The following is a 21160-nucleotide window of genomic DNA, read 5'->3' on the forward strand; positions in this document are numbered from 1 at the left end:
CCCAATCCAACATATTGAAGTCTTATATTACAAAGCGTTTATATTTCACAAATAGGACAGTAGTAGGGATCGGAGAGTTCTAGCTAGCGCACTTCCCCTTTCACTTCCCCTTTCACCCTCTTTCACCCACCAGCGCCGGGGATTCCCACTTCACTTACCTTGACTTTTTGACCCCGGCGTAAACAACTTGTGACAGATCGCATAAACAACCTAACCCATGACTCTCAAACAAAAAAGGGACTTCCCCTCGCTTTTCCAGCCTGAACTCGTGACTTCTACTTAAAGCGTGGCTCTGTTCAAAGCAAAATGCGCTATGTTTACAACAAATAAACGGACTATATAAAAAATCAAAATATATAAATGTAGCAAAAAGCTAGCTATGATCGCTATTTCAGCAATAGTTCCGGTGAGGGAAATAATAGGGTTCACGCAACAGCTTTTTTTGGCCTTCCACCATCTTCCTTCGTTTTATTGCCTTCATCCACCACCAATCTCGCGCGCTGTCCCTTAAGTTCACCCGCCCAAAGTCCCACAATCTTTTTCCTCGTCCGCTTCACTGCGTGCAATGACCCTGTGACCCCTGGCAGCCTGCCTAAATACACGTACACAGTTATTTTCAGACTTTGCTCGGACAGGTGAGCGCCGCCATATGCACATATGTATATTTATACACACACGAAAAAGCAATTCCCATACACACTTTCCTCCTTTGTCGATCTCTCACCCGGAGATCGGACGTAATTTAATTATCCATAATACGGGCTCATTTATCGATATTACAATGCAATATGCGAGAAAATATAGCGACCATGCAGCGGTGCACACTTTGGCATTTCTTTCTTTGAGAAATGTAAACAGTTAGCTTTGTTATAAACACTTCATGTGAAATTCCTTTTACCACAAGCGAGCCTGGAAAAATCCAACAAGTCGCCGAAGGGTCCTCCTATACTAGTGCTCTCCGCATCGATTCATATGCACGCCATCCAAATTGTATCTCGGGTGTTTCAACCCTCTATGGTTCCAGAGCCACCAGCCATCCTCTACGAATGTACTCTCCTCAATCAATAGGTGTAACTCCGTGGCCCGATTATTGAATGTTTCCAGGTCAACCTGATGGCGTCGCATGCCCCCAGTACGAGGCAGTACTGGCAAGAACACAACCGCTTCGGGTTTAATACAATTTCCTGCCAACTGCTCAACAAACCGACACAACTTTTGATGGACGACTCTTGCACAATTCTCTCGGGAGCAAAGATCATTTGTCCCAAGATCAATTATCAATACTCTTGGATTAATCCTCCGAAGTTGGCCATAATACAAACCCACATTCGCTTTGATCCGGAAAAGGGATAAGCCACTTTCCCCCAAACAGTGAACAGACACCACGATGTTGTGGAATTCAAATTCAAGCACAGATCGATTTGGGTTTTCGAGTCGTCGCACAAAGCTATGTCCAAACAAAACGAAGGCCATCTTGTACAACGGATGAAAGATAGGTTTTCTACCTAACTCTTAATTAACTAAACACAATCTGAGTAGCTATCAACCACTTCGTTTGGCATGGTATATGTACACCTTTCTTCAGGCGTCAAGATCGTTTTCCTTAGGAACTGGATTCCCCAAGACTTCCAAGAGATCCAATGCTGACGACTTGATCCGTAGCCTTGTTACCTAGAGAAGGCAACATTAACAAAATCAACAAACTTGCAAATGCCCTGGGTGGAACCAAACGGCAAGGGCTTCCCTACTGAAAACTGGATTTCCCAAGTCTTTCCAACCAGGGAAAACCTTAGCCATTTGTAAGCCACCCAGACTATTACTTATTTACAGAACGAGGCAGATGATACGGATTGGTACGGACACCTTTGGTGTTCCGCGGGGACTGGTACGGTTGCTCCCCTACTTTGGCGGTACTATCTCTCCCATCTTTGGCATCAGCAAGCTGTCCTAAATCTAGCCCTGGTGTGAAGTCTTTCTCGGACTCTGAGCTACTACCCGAAGCTATACTTCCATCCGATAACTCAGATGGGTGTAGCCTAAGGAGTTTCCGATTTACGGTTCTTTCCGTGCCCCCTTGAGAAGGTCCGATGCGATACACGTCTCCCTCAGGATTTACCCAGGTAACAATGAAAGTCCCGCCATGATACGCGTTGCTTAATTTGTGCCTCCCCCTACAATCTAACTTTCTCAACAGCACTCTTGCTCCAAGCTTAAAGTACTCACACATTTTTCCTTTTAGATCATGAAGGGTTTTGTTACGCGCAGCACGACTCTCCGTTTTCTCTCTAACTACATTCCCTGCACGTTCAAGTAGTTCTGACTGTACCCTCTAACGAAATCCTGATCCCAAGTAGAATCTGTACGCCCAAAGATCTGGTCTAACGGGATGAGCGGTTCTCGCCCGAACATGGGCGTGTACGGGGCAGTCCCCGTTGTACTGTGAGGGGTAGTATTATACACGAACACGAAGTGCGCCAACATATCAGGCCACTTGTGTCGGCTGCGCTCATCTATTGACTTAATCAATCCAAACAGAGTACGATTAAACCTCTCTGCCTTGGCATTTCCCTCCGGATGATAAGGAGTCGTTTGTGATTTTCTGATTCCATACAAGGTACACAACTCCTGGATCACGCTGCCTTCAAAATTTCGCCCTTGATCGCTGTGCAAGCGCGACGGGATGCCAAATTTCGTGAACCAATGATCGCGTAGGACACGGGCCACTGTTACAGCATGCTGATCTTTGCATGGTACCGCTTGCGAGAATTTCGTGAACACGTCAGTAAGGACCAACACATCTTCATATCCCCCACTTCCTCTGTCTACCTTGACAAAGTCAATAGCAAGTACCTCTAACGGTCGAAAAGCCATTAGATGTCGCATCGGAGTTCTTGGTTGCGGCTGAGCCGCCTTAGCGGTTATGCATTGTTGGCAATTAGCAATATGCTGTCGTACGGTGGCGGTCATACGTGCCAGTACACGCGCCTCCTAAGAAGTGAACACATGCGATCTACTCCTTGGTGCCCCCATCCATCGTGGCTACCCTGAACAGCTCTTGGTTGGAGAACCTTTGGCAAAAGGATCTGAAAAACTTCTCCGTGCAATGGGTCTTTCACCTTTCTATGCAGGACACCGTCACGGACAACATATCGTGGCCACTGCCAGAGCTTCAGGTCTCGCGTACCGCGCTTACCATTGGATTCAACTTCACCCGGAACTGCATTTTGCTCTCAGTGCTCCCACAGGAACCCGATGTCTGGGTCTTCCCTTTGCAATGCTGCTAATTGCTCTGCCAACCACGAAGGGAATAGCCCAGGGGGCTCACCGTTAGACTGTGCCTCCGTAGCCAGTCGCATTTGACTGATCCTGTTTACCTCGGTGGGCAATGGAATAGTGCTCGTTTGAGAGATCTGCCGTACCGCCCCCTCTTCTTCGGGGGAAAGACGCCCTGGGTAGCGGCTAAGGGCATCGGCACAGCGATTACTCCGGCCGGACCGGAATTTTACTTCAAAGTCGAATGAGGCCAACTGGGCCACCCATCGCGTCTCAGTCACCCTTTTAGATTCTGAGTGAACCTTAAAAGAAACGCGTGGAATCGAGTTTAACACAAAGTGAAACCAGTCCATGTTGTAATAATCGGAAGATACCACGATGCTTCCTCTTTGACCCTCGGGTAATGGTTGAGATGAGCTTTGAGAATGAAGTCTATCGTATATAGGTTCCGTTAGCCCCGTCAAAAAAGTCTTTTAGTTAATTCTCTTCTAGGTCTCGTGGGTTGTACGGGGGAGTTGGTTGTAGGTCGAGTTGGGGGACTCCCTTCATAAATTTCATCCAAGGCTTGTCTATGTCCCTCGAGCAGTGAAACTGATTTGACTTTTTTATCGTCGATATCATAAGCTAAATGAGCTCGCGTTTCTACTGGTTGTCTTTGGTTTAACTACTCTTCTAAAGATGCGATTTCTTGGTTTAGCTGCACAATTTCCTCAGCGATGATTCTGATTTCTTCTGCTAAAGTGCCTTTTTTATATGCTTGGATCAATCTGGTTTTAGCTGTTTTTACTAATTCTGAATTGGGAGATACTTCTGTTCTTTCCTCTGAAGGAATTCCCGGCGGTCGTTCGCCAAGTACCCCCGCTGGCCTACCGTCCAAGTTTGTATCCCACTCAATTTCAGTCACGTTTGTTACGTTAAAATATCCAGCTTCAAACTGAATATTCTTTACTCGGAAGACTTTGTCGCCTTTGGTATTTTTAATGACATCTTTCAATTTAAACGTCTGCTCGCTCTCGGTTAAGTAAAACGTGTGAGTCTCCATTTTATTATATACGTTTTGAAAAATCTTGTTTAGCAATCTATACGTTTTTAGAAATCTCGTTTGGAGAGGTTTAATTTGTCAAAGGCGTTTTCCCAGTGCTTATCTGAAACTTGAAATAGATATTTTACGGCTTCTGTAGGTTCTTTTGTCACGTCTTGATAACATACCGCGATTAAAGCCTTCAAAGGTTTACCTCTAGAAATCTTGCCGTTTAAAACTCTGTTTAACTTATATTCTATTTCGCCCGCTTCACCATTCTCCAATTGAACGCTAAACTCTTTTAAAGTTCTTCTCGATTTTGGTGGCGGCGGTTTTTTCCAAACGTGATGCTTGTAATATCTATCTCCCATGTCTACAGGGGTGTATGAGGAAACCCACCCAAAAATTAGACCGCAATGTTTACACGCATATTTGTCGTCTATTTCTACTACGTAATGATCACACGTGTTTTCGGGTTTTGGAGGGGGAGTGGGCCATTTGGGTGACGAGCCGGTTACATGATAAATCTCTTCGTCCGTCATTTTTTATTAATAGTAAGAAAAAAAATTAACCTCAGTTATTCCGAGGAATAACTGAGATCAATTGATTTTTTTAAGTTAATCATAAGTTAATTATTCAAATTTAATTGATTTTTAATTTCACGGGAGATTCGGATTCAAATCCATATCCGCTAAACGCTTGCAACACCGACTTATTTGAAAATATCCCGTCGTTTCTAATTTTTAACATTGCCACTGTCACTCTTTGTAAAGTGGGTTTATACCGAAAGAGGGTTCTATCGTCATAATCAACAGACGTTTATTTTGGCCGTTGTGATGGTAAAAAATGGGCGAGCTGTAATGAGTGCCTTCTTTAATCACGGGATTTGAAATGATTAATTTACTCGGGTCAAAGAGACCGTAGGTGACATTGGGGTCGCAGTTGTCGGCATTGAGACGCTCGTGGTCATCTGAAACGATATATACTTGGGTTGACATGGTTCTAATTTTATCGTAAATTTTTCTCAGTTTTATTCGACCGCGTCTATTAACTCGGGTGGGATTTCTACTTTAATTAAATTATCAACGTCAACGTCGTATTCAATAATTAGTCCAATTTTGTATAAATCCGTATCGAGTTTAGTCGCTAAATCGGGCAGTGGCTCGTTTTCTCGCGCGTGCCTCAGCTTTTTATACTTACCGTCTACGAGCACCACGTGATCCATTCCTTCCATATGTACATCCAAAACATTCGATACAATTGCCGCACTCGTAACAGTCCTCGCAACTGTCCAAGGCATTTGAATTTTGGCAGTTGTATGAATTAAAACAAGCCGCACAATTTATACATCTACCGCACTCCTCGCAAGTGGAGCAGTCATCACATCTGGTGCAGTCGTTACATTCGTGACAATCGTGGCATTCTTTACAATCGGTACATTTGCATATCAAGTCAATTGAATTTCTCGTGTCTTTGCAAAAATAACAATTCACGTTCGTTGTATGGCCTATCACATCCTTTTAATTTCTCCTTTAATTATAGTTTCTATTTATTTTTCTCGTTTTTTATAACGGGCAAGTCGAAACTTGTAGCGAGGGGAAGTCCCTTTTTTGTTTGAGAGTCACGGGTTAGGTTGTTTATGCGATGTGTCTGCCGGCCGGCGCACGTCACGAGTTGTTTACAAAAAAGTGCGCCGGGGTCAAAAGGTCAAGGTAAGTGAAGTGGGAATCCCCAGCGCTGGTGTGTGAAAGAGGGTGAAAGGAAGTGAAAGCGGAGGTGCGCTAGAACTCTCCAATCCCTACTACTTAGGAACAGTCTCTGGTTGTGTTTAGGCTTCTTCTAGCACCCCAATTACCATTTGTATTTACTTGCTGCATTTTCATTCACGCAGCTCCAGGACTTCCGGCACAAAGAGATCAATTGCTAGTACTAAATTCACCCTTCCCATTCACAACATGCAATGGCAGCCACAAGGTGCACAATTGCTAGATTTTCCGTCCAACGATCTGCTGCCCTCTTATCTGCTACCTTATTTTCAATATCATTGTCACAGCCAATTCGCATGAAACACCAAGTTATATTGTCTTCTTCAATTTATGGACCGGACCCTGACTTGATTTTTGGTAGATAATGGGGACGGTAGTTTATTTTATTCCATCGTCAAAAGGTTTTATTTTTTAGCTCTAATGTTGGGTATAAAGGTGGTTCAAATGGTGAACGAATATGTTTAGTGGGTCAACTTAGTTTTGCTTATTGTTCAGGGCATCTGTTAAACCATTGAGCTTTTGTGGTGTGTACGAGACTTCTGCACGAATTATTTTGCTATTCCTCTTCCATTAAAATTGGGAAGTATCGTGTTACGAACATTTGGATAATTTTCACTGATTCCTCTGTTGCTGTCATATTATTCATTGTTGCCGCTGGTATTTTTTTAACAGATTTGTGAAAACCATGAGTTGAAGCCAATGCTTAACCCTATCAGCACCATTGTGCCAAAAAGGTACAAATGAAACACTCCCTTGAGTACCACAGTGCCAGATGAGCACGAAAAATTGCAACCCCTTCGCTACCGACGTGCCATTCAGGAACAATCTAATCGGCAGGTTGTCTAAAGCGTAAGGACGCCCTCACTTGAACACCCGCTTCTGATTGGTTGCTCGACGGCAGGCGGGCATCCTTTGCTGCGGTATAAGTTTAGCGTCCGGGCACTCGATGCACTGCCATTTTTTTCACGCATCTGACGTCTAACGTACACAGCTAACGAGCAATCACGGCCAAAACATGGAAAACATTTTGCAAGAATTGACATGCCGTCTTCTGATGCCAGCGATACCGGCGGTATATGAAGACGATTTCTCGGCAGCAGCAAAGCCCAATTATCGGCGTGGGTGGAGCAAAGCCGGACCTTCATGGCGGAAACACGGGAACGAATTTAAAGGTGAGCAGTCTGATGAAGATGTGGTTCATTTCCACAATTTCCTACCTCAGTGTTCGAAACAATGCATAGTTAGCTTCTGGTACAGTTCATGGATGTCAATCCCGAGGGGTGGGAACTTATACCCCCCCCCAAAAGAAATTATTAATCGTCGGCTTACCTAGCATGGAATAGGCCATTAGTGCAGGAATGGGTTTGGATGACAATAGGCTAGAAAGAGGCCAGCCCTATGGGAGAAGTATACCTGCAAAACGTCAACCTATTTTCGTTTTTTCCATACTCCAATTCATGCCATCTTTTTCTGACAGTGTTGCATTATTGATTTGGGATGATGATACTTTATTCATAAACTTCAAAGTTGGCAGAAAAGGAAAGTTTTGGAAATCCCTTCCAACCACACAATGTTTTTGTCATGGACTGTGCTTTGACTAAGAATGTGAATATTAATGCTCCAGTATTGTCAAATCGAAATCATGACTTGTAGCTCATTGACCGCGTTGACCAGTCACGTTTAATTTCAACCTGTACAATGACTGGCGTCCTTACAAATACATGTAAAGTTAAGAGTGATTTCTTCTTCTTACAAACATTTTAAAAACAGTTGTTTTTTGAGAACTGTCTAATGATCGGCCTGAATAATCCGGGTGATTCTCAGGCAGCAGTAGGAACAACCCTAATGCCATACATGTTCCTTAGCAACCTACATGTAATGGGTTTTCCTTGTTTATCTCACAGGTCACACTGGAGCAACACATTCTCAAAAATGGATAGACCTCACGCCAGTGAAGATCTTCCAGTTATTTTTTTGCTGAGCAGAGTATGACGAGAAGTCACTGGGCCACCCAAGTCGTTGGTGTCCAACAACCATTCCAGAAATGATGGCTTGTGTAGCACTACTGGTGTGTGTGGTATGGGTATTAACAAGAGGCCTCACTACGACATGTACTGGAGGAACTGGGACATTGTACACAGTGCCATCTATCTGACAACCATGTCTTGCAACAGATTTATGGCAATTCTCAAATTCTTCCATCTGAGCAACAACCAAGCAGCTCCAAATATGGACACTACTCCTGACAAGCTGACTAAAGTCTGCCAATTCGTTTAGACAATAGTACCCTAGTTTCTTCGTAATTACAGACCCAGCCAAAACCTTTCTCCTGACGAGACCATGATCAAATTGAAGGGAAGACTATCATTCAAACAGTATATGCCAAGAAAGCCAACCAAATGGGACATCAAGTGTTTCTCCCTGAACGAATCTGAAAGGGGATACGCATGCGCCTGGACATTGTACACACGGTCGCAAGCACAAACATCAAGTGCCGACTCGGAGACAGACAATGCAGCTGATCATCCCACAGGAGTACATGTACCTCGACCTGGTCAAGCTGTTTTGGAACTTGTTGATGGATTTAAAAATCAGAGACACTGCATGTTTGCTGATAATTGGTACACCAGCTCTTATTCAGAGGTTAACCCAGGTAGGCGTTGGCTTTTGTGGAACTGTAAGATACAAGACTCAAGGAATTCCGCATTTTGCAAACCCCCTCTAAAGTTTCCTATGGCTAAAGGAAATAAACCCTGCTTTTATGAAAAGTCAGGACAACTAGTATCTTGTATGGCAGGATAAAAAGAGAAACACTGTTGACAAACTATGGCAACTGTAGTGTAACTAATGATCAGATTCGGTGTAAAACCACTCTTACAGGTTATCGTGACATCAGCAAACCAAATACTGTCATTGAGTACAAGAAGCATATTGGGGGAACCGATCTTGCATCACAACAGTGTGTGTACTATGCACATGTTCACAGATCGGTAAGTGGTGGAAACGAGTATTCTTTGCTCTTCTAGAAATATGTGTTCTAAAATGCAAGAAACACCAATCGTAGACTGTCCAATCTTGACTTTAGGAGGTGCCGGACACGTGCACAAGAGCATCCCTTGTATGTCAGAAGATGTACAGCATTATCTAGGCGAAATGCAGTAACACAGCTCGGAGAAGGCAAACCCGCACGATATGTAAGACGTGTGAAAAGCCAATTTGTGTCATTGGATGCTTTGAGAAATTTCACTCCTAAGATTCCTTAAATCTGTCAACAGTTTGTCAAATTTTGTTAGTTTTTATTCCAGTTGACTAGAAGTCCCAACCACTCCCCCTTTTCAATGTTGTGGTGAAAATGAGCTGGCATGGTGCTGAAAACAGAGAGTAATCGACTAGTTTAGTTTCAAAAATGTGTCAAATCTTGTTGGTTTTTATTCTAGTAGAATAGAAATCCCAATCCCCCCCCATCAATGTTGTGGTAGAAACGAGCCAGCATGGTGCAGTTCCTTCCAACATTGATAGGGGGGTTGGGTTGGTTGGCATTATGTCAAGTGATGGCAATGTTTGCTTTCAGTATAGACCTCTTCTACTGTTTAAGAGTTGAACAGTCACATGTAAACCTTCACTGCATAGTTGATACCAAATTGCAAAGTTTGAAGTATTTCAAATGGAGCAAAAAGTGAAGCAAATGCCTTTTCTGTTCAACATGCACTTTACCATAAAATAATTATTAGCTAGACAATCCACTCAACAAGTTTCACAAGCGCACGAGGCATTTTTATACAATACACAGTTCATAAACCAAAATGGGTAATTAATGATTTTAAACGAATTTTTGAAGCATTTTTCTTTTAAAGTGTAATGATTTTTAAGACTTAAAGGTTTTCATGGTGAAAGAAACTAGATCTATAGTAAAGATTGCGGTAACACCATGTATTTATCTCTTCTTTGAGTATGTGTGGTTCTGAGAAGAACCGGGGAATAACTCGACGTTTCGAACAATGTACTCTGTCCGTCTTCAGGAGACTGAAGGGTTCTAACTGGGAGTGGAGCTTATATGGTGTAGAGAGGGATCCAGATGTAGGGATTAGCTTGGTGAGGCGTTAAGGCGGGAACAGTGATGGCGGGAACAATGGATGCTGCACTGGATCCTGGGGCTGCATGCCCTGTGTCAGCCTATGGGTCTTCTATACCCCTTGGCACCCAGCTATTCACTCTCCCACTGCCAACTCCAACTGACACGCTCCGGTAAACACACACACAGGGCATGCAGCCCCAGGATCCAGTGCAGCATCCATTGTTCCCGCCATCACTGTTCCCACCTTAACGCCTCACCGAGCTAATCCCTACATCTGGATCCTTCTCTACACCATATAAGCTCCACTCCCAGTTAGAATCCTGCAGTCTCCTGAAGACGGACAGAGTACACTGTTCGAAACGTCGAGTTATTCCCCGGTTCTTCTCAGAACCACACATACTCAAAGAAGAGATAAATACATGGTGTTACCGCAATCTTTACTATAGATGTAATGATTTTGTTTATATTAATGAAAAAAGGTGTCATATATGTGTTAGTAAGCTGAAGCAAAATAATGCTCAAGCAACTCCCCTAACAAAACGATATACATATAATATATTTAAAAGGTGTAAATTGAGTAGACATTATCGACCTGAAATAATAGTCTTTCGTAACCAAAGCCATCAAAACCGTTTGTAAAGAAAACTAAAACGTCGCGACACACCCGTGGGCAGCAATTACCAATTTTACCCTACAAACAAATATTCTCCAGTGAGCGCTTAATAAAGTAAGGGGTCACTTCGTTGGTCCCCAACGCCCTAACATGACCCATGGATTAGCCATTTTTTTCAGACTGCACGACGTAGCTTTATTTCAGCTCCAGAATTGGTTTGCACATTACATGTGATATAGGTGTGCATGTGACACAATAAGGATGTATTCGTTAACCTCACCCCCACCGTTTCGCTCGATTGACACTGCGCACACGGCAATCCCCAGGTCAGAAATGCCCTTGTAAGCTAACCGAACGCACCTTATGGGCGGTAACCACAATCTTTGTGCGACTGTCACTGCGACCAACTTCGCGTTGGCATCTGCCAAACCTAGGGCCATTAGATGGAGCCCTGTGCACTAGCGAAATACTAAATGTAGCGACCTTCCTTTCGGAAGGCCTACGCTACTGCAAGCTTCGCCGATATGGTATCTCCTATTGTGATCGTTGTTTGTTTCTAATCGTAATGTGACAGTCCCAGATATTCAACTAAAACACAGATGCCGCAAAATGAATCCCCTTTGCAAGAATTCAGGCTGCTTTCTCAAATATTTTCCAACTGTTTACCTGAAATGATAAAAAAGATGAAAAAGAATGGAACGACAGGAAAACTTAAGTTAACATCATTAAGGGTATCATATTTATACAATTATTTCAATACAATCCATGATTCAAGTTAAAAGTGAAATTCGCTATGCACTGCAGCTGCCGAAACAAATCTCAAAATGGGAGGGTATCTCCCTCGAGCAGAAACACCCCCTCATCAGTTGAAAAGAGCCGCGTTAGTCAGGAGTGTTCATTTTATTGGTAGCGATGCGACCGTAACGCGTGCATTTCATAGGCGTTTGTTAATCAGCAGAGTTCAGTTCCGACCAAAGGAGCCTCCGTTGCTAAAACAGGCGCCCTTTCTTGGTCCCGCTGGAGGGTCATCGTTTTAAACAGCTCTATAATGCTGCATTTTGAGATTAAAGCACTTCAACGAGGAACAAAAAGTCTGAGGAACTAGTAGAGCGTTCTTTTTCTCCGTCAAAACTCGATTTGCTTGTATTTGATGAGCATTAAGTCTCTTCATCGCGTCACAGTTTTAACGTATCTAGATGAAATATCAGTCTCCTGGATTTTTCACAATGTGCCGCGATTTAAGCCTCCGAAAAACGCCGTGGATCGTTTATATGGCTTCGACAATTTAAACTCGAGAGACAATGTTAACAAAAATAGAAGGTTAAATGTAAGTTCGAATAGAAAAAGAAGTTCAGGAAAAAATTGTATCACATGATTTTTGTTACCCACACAGAATTTGGATTTGGATTCCGCTTTAATTCATTAGTTCCTTTCCTTGACCTCCTTTAGTTCCATGTGTTCTTCCCCATTGGAATCAAAGGCTGGGTTGGTCAAAGCGAGGCCTCCCTCTCTGCCCGACTCGCTTTCGTTGATTTCGTCGACGGACGCTGCGTTGACGTTCCTGGGCATGCATTTGCATCTGTTGTGACAAATAATTGTTTTAATTAATTAATGCTCATTTATAAAGTGCAATTTCATACAGACATGTTCAAATGCGCTGTACAATGAAGACATTAAACTTGGTTTAGTCGGCGGCATACAAGGCGCCTATTAGGCAGCCATCAAACGACCCACGTCCACACACGTCTGTAGAGAGGAGACAATAAGATGCAGTTACAGTTTTAGAAGCGGAATTAGACCCACGGAATTAGATAAGGACTGAACACCCAATCCACATGAGCTGGAAATCAAACCCGGGCCGCAGAGCAGAAAGGCGAGGAAAGAACTACTTCTCTAACCCAATTCCATTTTACAAATTGTATTGCTTCTACTACACACAATCAAACTCTTCTTGTCAAGTTGGAGTGTGCCATTTCCATCTTCCATACTCCATCAGTCACCGTAAACACAACATTTTCTAGTTGGTAAATAATGCTCACCGTGGAGTTCTTAATTCCTAGTACAGAACCAATTGGGAAACACCTCGGTTATTTTTGTGCATAAGCCAAGATGTGGCCCAGTACCCTAACTGTGAAAATTGTAGAATGGCATCCTTCTGCCACACTACCACTCACTGGCTTCCACACGACAAAAATCTATACGTCTATCCGAGTGGCCAACTCACTTTCCAATTTCTTCTGCTTCCTCAAGCGTCTGAGGGAGTTTCTGGCCTTTAGTCTCCGGCAGAAGGAGCACCAAAAATCCCGCCAAAATAGCGCCGGAGCTGAATACAATCAGGGGCAGACTCTCCCAGTAGTCTCCCATCAGGAGAATGATGGGGGACAAGATACCTCCGACCCTGGCCGACAGTGAACTCATGCCCAAACCAATCGACCTGCGAAAGGATTAATTATACATGTAATTTGTACAGAAGTCTTCCTGTGCGTAAAAAAAAACCCAAAAAAACAGAACTTGACCACCAAACCATCTTCCGTGTATTCAAATCCGTACACGGTCACATTTCCTAAAGAGCCAATTCTGGCATACCCCACCAGTTTTCTTCAACTTTCTGCTGTGCTCTCCGTCCTGTACCTTTGAATCATTGTTTAAACAAGCACCTGTCACATTTAACGCGATGATACATTTTCCCTCCCTCTTCTTTGCCTATTCTTTCTCTATCTTGTAGCCCCCACCTTGAGTGGCCCTGCAAGGCCTCTCGTACGGCGAATTGTACAGGCCTATCCAAAAGACTTTAAATGGAATCGAGTTCTGTTTTACGGGCTTTACCCCAAATGGGCCCGCATTTTCATTACATTTCCCTTTTTTCTCCCAACACCTTCAGAGCGTTTTTTCTTCTTTAAACTGTCCTCCGGTAATTTTGATACCATTTTGTTTTTAATGAATAATGTACAGTTCTTGAACACTGCTCATATTTACACTGTCGGTGGAATGTCATCGAGCAAGGACCAACCGCATTGTGATACCGTATAAGCTTCCTTTTCCGACAAGAAGTACCACCTAAAAGTCTGACGTACCCATTACTGTCGCACAGTTCATCAATGCCAACCCTTACAACCGAGTAATGTGCATGTTTCAACACGACACCAAAGGCTTCGTGCGATATGATATGGTATATAATTATTTACTGATGACGACATAATCTTTGATCTCTAAATTACTTGTACACAACACCCACAGTCAGCTTCAAGCCCATATAATTTCCTTCAACATTTTAGTGAGTTTTCTTTAAAAGATTGTACTTTGATTTCAGACATTTATGCAACTATAAAGTATTCTGATTATGATCTTCAAAATGCAATAAGCGTATCCCTCTGTTTGATGTTGATAACATAAATAAACACAGTCCATGGTACACTGTAAAGCTTACCTAACCGGGGTGGGGAACAATTCCGTCACATACAAGTATATTATTGAGAATGTAGCTGTGATGCAGAACTTGCCAGCCATAGATACCACAGTGCGCCAGATCCCGAGTGCTGAATGAAAGAGAAAATACCCCCCCCCAAATAAAGACTGTTAATAGAGTACCGAAGTGAATACGTCTTGCGCACAATTCAGAGTGTAAAAGGCATGAGCGCGTGAACCAGCGCATGAACCAACACGCGCGCGTACTCCATTCGTTTGCACTGCACTTTCCGGTTCACAGTGACGTCACACTTCGGTACTCTATTAAATTGGTTATCGCTCTCTGGGGATCACCATGCAAAAAACAAAAGAGTTACTGTCAAAGCCATCCCTAAATAATCTTGACAAATGTGTCCTGGATAATAATGTCATCGTAACTAAAACCGTAAACAAAGTCAACTAAATTTTAGGCGCACATGAACCATTCTGAAAAGCTTCAGGCGTTACCATGACGTTTCGGTATGAGTGATAGTCAGAACACTCCGGAGAGTCAAATGCAGAGACAAACTCTTTCGACCTCAGTCTTACACGTTGAAACTCAGGATTTTGTGTCTGTGTGCAGCTATATTGAATAAAGTGATCTAACGTAGATCAGTTCTGGAAGGGATGTAGAGTTAAACCTAACCAAAGCAACAGACGGATACGAAACCCAAGTTTCAAAACCCCTCGTCTACAATGCTATCATACTGGCAATAAAAACGAAATTTCAGGATTAAAACACTTACGAATGAAGATGTTTGCCAAGCAGGCTACCCCGCCGATCACCTCCAGTATAGTAACGTTCAATTTCCTACCAAACCATTCAATAGCAAAGGTTGCGTAGAGTATGGCAGGAATCTCCACGGCTCCGGAAACGAAGAATGCCCAGTATTCGTCCACACCTAGATCGCCAGTACTTAGAGACAGGCCGTAGTAGATTAGAGTTGTGACCATCCTGATAAAAAAAGAGAACTCCGTCTTCTGTACTGTTTCCTGTCTTTTTTTGTGACAGGGCCAATGCAAAGAATATCACTTTAACCTCGTCTCTGCAACTTTTGTGTTCTTGTTAAACAGTGTGTAACATTTGATTTTTATGTTAACGAAAGCGACGCAAGGTCATGGATTCACCACAATTTCATTGTTACATGCGCTCTCGAATCGAAAATTGTGAGGGCAACGATGTTGTAGTAATGACGTTTTCTGTGTCTGCCTGGATGATCAGTGACATTATGTTTGCAACGTGCCATTGGCTCACTGACGATAAAAACCCAAGCCCAGGATTATGTACCCAAAGTAATATCCAGACAATAAACTTTAAGTGTGGCCACTTTTGACTAAAGGTTCTCTTACTCATTAGAAGAGGAACTTTTTTTTTATTGTCTTACATTTTCCAGGAATGAACATTCTGCTGTAATATAATTATGTAGAAATTAAATCTGACTTGCATTTTAAAAAGGCCATATCGTACCAAATGGGACCCTCCGAGATGCAACAAAAGGTTTTCATCATTCAATGAGTATGGTTTATTCTTAAACTGTTTCGCAACAAACATCCACATTAAAATAAATTACTAAGCATTTGCAAACCTACGCGGTACATACCAATTGAACATCATGTTGATGGTCTTGGCAGCCATGTTGGGTGTTTTGAAGAGGTCAATAAAAGACGGCGGAACACTTGATTCCTTAGATTCCATCATAAAAACAAGAATAATATTGAGTAATAAGGCATATTAATATGTCCTTTTACTTGCTCATTCAAGGATTGAAATAGCCCTTGCAGGAGTAAAGAATAGGTTTTGCTTGATACTTTACACAATGGATCACCGGTTGAAATTTTCAGCAACTTTAATTATAAGATTATTAATTCCTCGGTTTTGGGGAATTTGCAAAAGTTGGGTGCCCAATAAGTGTTTGTTTGCCTGGTGCAAAATAACTTATATACTGCGACTAACAAATCACTCTCTCACGAATTTCCCCTTGGACAATACGCGTTTTTATGGTGTTATACGATATGTCGCTGTACAACAGTGCCAACTGTCCTGCAAGTTACACATTTCCTTTCATTCAGTAACGTTTGCAGACACACAAACCCTCCTCTATATTTACTGCGCAGAACAAAATAGCGGGCTTCGATCATTTAGAATACCAGCATAACTCTGCACAACAAGATCCAACATTGTTGCATGTATACCGTTTCTTCCATGTCCTCTTTGTCGAACAAGACATCTGGTAGCGCCTTTCCGTTGATCATGGCAACTCGTCTAACCACCTTATTAGCTTCCTCGATCCTGCCCTTCGAAACTAGCCAGTTTACCGACTCTTGAACAAATCTGTCCATGAAAATACAACCTTGCCAAGCTTAACAACCAAGCTCAGAAATCATGAATACATAAACAAGAGAACACGTGCGCTTGATGCACTGAATTTTATCTATTGACTGTGCCAATTTATATATAATGTATCTCAATTTCGAAGTAAAGTTTCTCGCCCGTTAAAGGAAATTATTTTGAAGTCCGATGCTGCATGGGGCTAAGTCGATTGATGCAACGTTGTGTCAACGTTGTGGGTGCTGTCGTTGATGTCGTTGTCGCTATTATTGCCGTCGGTTTGGTCTGTCGTCATTGTGGTTTCTCTAACTCACCAGGAATACTTACAGAAGTGGGATGAAAAAGAGGAGCGTTAACAGCGAGATGATCAGGGAAAGGGTCCGCCATTCCTTCACGTACATAGCAGCAGTTGCCAGGAAGAAATACCCAAATGAAAAGAAAATACCGGAAGACATTGCCACTGGTGTACGCCATGACTTCCCAACAAATTCGACCACTGCAAGCAGATAGAAGACGTTCAACTGTAACCACATAGATACCAGCGACTGCGACTTCATTAATGTAGTCGCGTAGTAAATATATGCCTGCAACAACATTCTGCCTCTACAGACGGAAGTAAAACCCATCCTATCCACCATAATCCACACGTTGTCCTTGTGCAGTACATTCATATACTAAATTATTTCAAAATTAGGCATGCGCAAACTACCCCCCTCCACACACACAAAAGGGAACAACAATACCTCAATGTTCTTTCCGCATACGATCTTACCCAGACACACATCTTCTCTTTCATGGAAGTACTTATAAGCACAAAAAGTAAAAAAAAAAATTATCTCCTTACCAAGCACAAACAGGGGGATGTAAGAACCAATGTTGCCGAAGCCAGCCATAAAACGGAAGGCCATATACATGTAGATATTCACAGAGAATGTTGTGACGATTGAGCCTACAGAAAAGAACAGGAGTGCCACAAAGGCTGTTTTCTTGCGGCCTATCCTGCATTTTGGGAAGACAAACACATATTTGAGAAAAAAATAGTGTTTTGGATTAAATTGATGCCCACAACAGGCAGATTGTTTGAATGTGAACCCCAAGCCTTTGAGGTTAGTTGTGTTTTTGTTATTGTTGTTGTTTGTTAACACTTTTTTTAAAACTCGTGAGCAGGATTATTGGTGGCCACAGTTGGCTGGCTGACAAGACTGCTGGCTACGTTTTCGAGGTGTATTTTCCGGTTTGCCAATGAGCTTAATCGTGTAGCTACCCTATAGTATTTATAAAGCTAGATCAACGACTATAACCAGTTGTTGATGTCGGGTTGGCTTACTTGTCTCGGCCTGTCAGTCATCTCGTCTGATGTTTGTCGGTTAATCTAAGCAATGCTGTTTCTAACTCAGTCTGCGTCTTTAGAGTGCTTACCAATCAGAGAGAGAGCCACACAAGAAGGATCCGACCAGAAAGCCCACGAAGTAAATTGACTGAGCAAGGCTTGGCAGACTTCTCTTGTCGCACACCAAGTCAAACTGGTAAATCAACCAATGTAAGTGAGGAATGCTGTTTGAAATGGCTGCCAACGGCGTCATGAGGGTTTTTTTCCTATGGGGGTGGGGCAAACCATTTTTCTGGGGGGGGGGACTTTACCTGGGTCAAAGCACCAAACATATAAAAATGATAAGTAACGGCTGGAAGGGGTCATTTGTTTTATTTTTCAAGCACATTGGTGAAATCATCCCTTCTTCTTTCCCTTTCTCGCTTTATATTTTTTGGGGGGCGAGCTACCGCCCCCTGCCCCCTCCCGAGACCTTTCATGAAAAAAGCTGAATGGAAACTGGAAGAAGTTATACTTTAATTATGATAATAGTATAGGCTTTTCATAATTTGCTCGTCAAGTGCTGTTCATTACGCCGACACTGCGTCATCTTGCGCTTGCACGTCGAGGAGGGGAAGGTTAACAAAGCCACCCTCCACCGTCATGCAAAAAAGCCATATAGATTTTTTTTCACAAAATAAAAGAAAAGCTATTTTGTCTATTTCATTTCATTTCATTTCAACAGTGCTTAAAAGCCCCCAAATGTAGCCTCATCTCCTCAGAGACTAATTGATGACCTTCTGCATTCTGCACATTTGTGCGGGTTCAAAAGGTGTGCTCATAAAACTAACTGGACCTGCCGAACCTCGGAGTATACCCCAGAAAGAAGCTGCGGCCCCCTGTGTCCCCTGGGTGGAGGCTCATTCCGTCTCCTTCTCCCCTCTTAAATTAAGTTGCGAAATGAAAACAAAAATCAGGAAGATCATTTAAAAGTACAATATACCGGTCAACACAACCTGCACCCTAATAATTCAAGGCTTTTGCGAGATGCCCGAAAGAACGAATTTCTAGCATGCACATTCTGACCCCCGAAAAACGAGCGGCTGTGCTCGGGTTGCACTGCTGGTCTTCATTGAAAGCATGGGCTTATGGACAGTTGGAAATGAACAAAAATAAAAGATTTCGAATCATGTGAAAATCAAAACATGATCACCGGGCTGTGCGGCGCACGAGGGGTGTGTGGGGCTGCGCCGTAGCTTGAAAGTAAAAGGTCACGCAGCGAGCTTCCGGAACCCACGCGCCGTCCGCCTATGGGGACTTTACACTGGGCCGTCCTATCAAGTTCGAAAATTTTGGGAAGAATAATTCCTTACTGAAACCACCCCATGAAACACTCATGTTGGAATTTTACCTTTGTCTTCCTCAACTAATATTAAGGAAAAGCCACCTGGAGATGGGTAAAAAACGAATTTCATCAACGACCTTTCACGTCCGGCGATATCGTACCTAGGGATCCTTGTTCATGCACGTTTGTTTTCACTCTCTGTGCTTAAAATGTGATAAGAGATTGTAAAACTTTGCAAAGATTTACCTACCTGCAGTCGATGGGTTCCAGGCTCCGTAAAATTTCAAACTCTAAATGTTCATCATGTATTTTAGATTTTTGGAAGTGATGGGTCGATTTTTGGCAGGATATTTCTCTCTTAGGTCAGGTAATTTTTCAGGTTGTAGAAATTGATATACTAGCAAATATTTTTCCAGAGCCCTTTTTCCAAGTTGGATATTGAAGTTACTGAACGAAAAAGAATACAAATTCTAAAATCTGTGCACGTTATTTTTCCTATCCAAGCGTTCCGGAAGCGCGCCGCTACGGGTCAACTTTCAGGCTCTATTCTATGAGCGGGCTGGTGTAGCCCGCTCATTGGACATTTGGCGCAAAATATGGGATGGACAGAGCCCCCCATTCTGCTTCTGCTCCATACTGCGCACACGCCCTTGGAGGGTTATAAACGCGCAGGTCATTGTTTACCGGAATTCTTATCAAACATCTAGGGGATGTGTTAGGTAACAATGGTCTAGCCTAGAGTGTCCATAGGATTGGCATGTAGGGGACCCTTCCGTCCCATATGTTGCCGGGTATAGGGGCTATACATGGGAGCTAGCTTCACTAAACAAACCTACATGGTCTAGAAGAGAGCATTCATGTGGCAAATGAAACACGTTTCTGATATTAGCTAAACAGGCGAACAGACAGGCAGATTGTGCTTTGCTAGAAATTCGAAGGAGCAAGCTTCAAAATGACACCGCATCTGATGTAAGGAAACTGTGCTTTTCTTCATTTCTTTGTAAATATAAGACAAAAAGTGTATTTCTGTAAGTTGTCCGGATATTTGAAATAGGACCCACTGGTATGTGAAGTAAACAAATCGTATACACATACATTTTCAGCCGTTTCCTTCGGCGTCCCCCCCCCTTAAACATTTAAAGCTCGTTCGCAAGATGATCTGTCTTTAATTGAAAAAAGTAAAAACCAGCTTGATTTACTGTGTTCGGAAGTGTATGAGCTGTCATGTTCGCCTTACCTCAGAGATAATTGTGGTCTTGTACTGCGAGGTGTCGTATTCCCAACCATCTTGACAGGGCACCGTATCGTTAGTGAAGTTTGCACCTTGGCTGAGTGGATCGTAGGGATCAAACTCATACCCAGGTGGTAGATCCCACTGCTTACAGTTGGAGTGAGGATACTTGCTGTTCTCGTTCTCGGGTGGTGGTAGGAGAATGGACTTTTTCACGTTGGTACATTTGTCTTGGAACTCCACCCAGTTGGAACAGTTCTCCCCAGGTAGAACTTGGCACCAGTGGTCGTTTTCGGCTGCGAAAAACACATGACCAAAACTGACCATGCTAGCGACTGTTGTGAGCAGGCCAATGTATAAGGCCACGTACAACTGATAGCGACCAAAATTGCCAACGAGGGGAATAATTTCTTCAAGTTTCATTCTGATAGACCTCCACTACACGCCCATCCAAAAATCTAGCCTCTAGCCTGCACGATACACTGTTGGACTTTATAACACAGTGCCGCATCGCAGCGGTTTTTATACGAACTTTGTATTCCGTTTCGGAGTCTGTTTATAAGCAGTGGTAAACAAAATAATAAAGGTTCACACTTTAAAGGGGTCAAGATTTCAACCGAACGTGAGATTCAGCTGCCACAATATTGTGTAAGTCTTTGGAAATAACAATGCCTCATGGCAGACATTATGCAAAAATCAATTACAACACTTATTTTATATAACGGGCGATCAGCAACGGCGTCCTTTAATATTG

At 42.9% G+C, this 21160-nt stretch overlaps 1 protein-coding gene and 1 long non-coding RNA gene across 3 annotated transcripts; one reads left to right on the plus strand and one right to left on the minus strand.

Moving 5' to 3' along the window:
• The first annotated feature begins 6992 nt into the window (after window positions 1-6992).
• On the plus strand, window positions 6993-9464 carry LOC147798303 (uncharacterized). Its single transcript, XR_015426243.1, has 3 exons — window positions 6993-7232; window positions 7965-8713; window positions 8941-9464. It is a non-coding gene; the product is annotated as an uncharacterized LOC147798303 (long non-coding RNA).
• Window positions 9465-10739: 1275 nt separating this feature from the next.
• Window positions 10740-20908, minus strand: LOC110975996 (solute carrier family 22 member 13-like). Of its 2 annotated transcripts, XM_087140476.1 has the most exons (11): window positions 20413-20908; window positions 17941-18044; window positions 17366-17520; window positions 16849-17017; window positions 16386-16524; window positions 15794-15876; window positions 14939-15147; window positions 14176-14284; window positions 12973-13182; window positions 12138-12327; window positions 10740-11414 (listed from the first exon to the last, which is right to left on the minus strand). In XM_087140476.1, the coding sequence occupies exons 1-10, from the start codon at window positions 20827-20829 to the stop codon at window positions 12171-12173; spliced, it is 1752 nt and encodes a 583-aa protein (XP_086996602.1). In that variant the 5' UTR covers window positions 20830-20908; the 3' UTR covers window positions 10740-11414; window positions 12138-12170. The 2 variants fall into 2 exon arrangements, with proteins under 2 accessions (XP_086996602.1, XP_086996601.1); XM_087140475.1 differs by having other exon boundaries at window positions 10740-12327.
• Between the last annotated feature and the right edge of the window lie 252 nt (window positions 20909-21160).

The sequence above is a fragment of the Acanthaster planci genome, linkage group LG08 (assembly GCF_054643075.1).
Source record: "Acanthaster planci isolate LZ-2023a linkage group LG08, COTS_SCS, whole genome shotgun sequence".
Taxonomy (NCBI): Eukaryota; Metazoa; Echinodermata; class Asteroidea; order Valvatida; family Acanthasteridae; genus Acanthaster; species Acanthaster planci.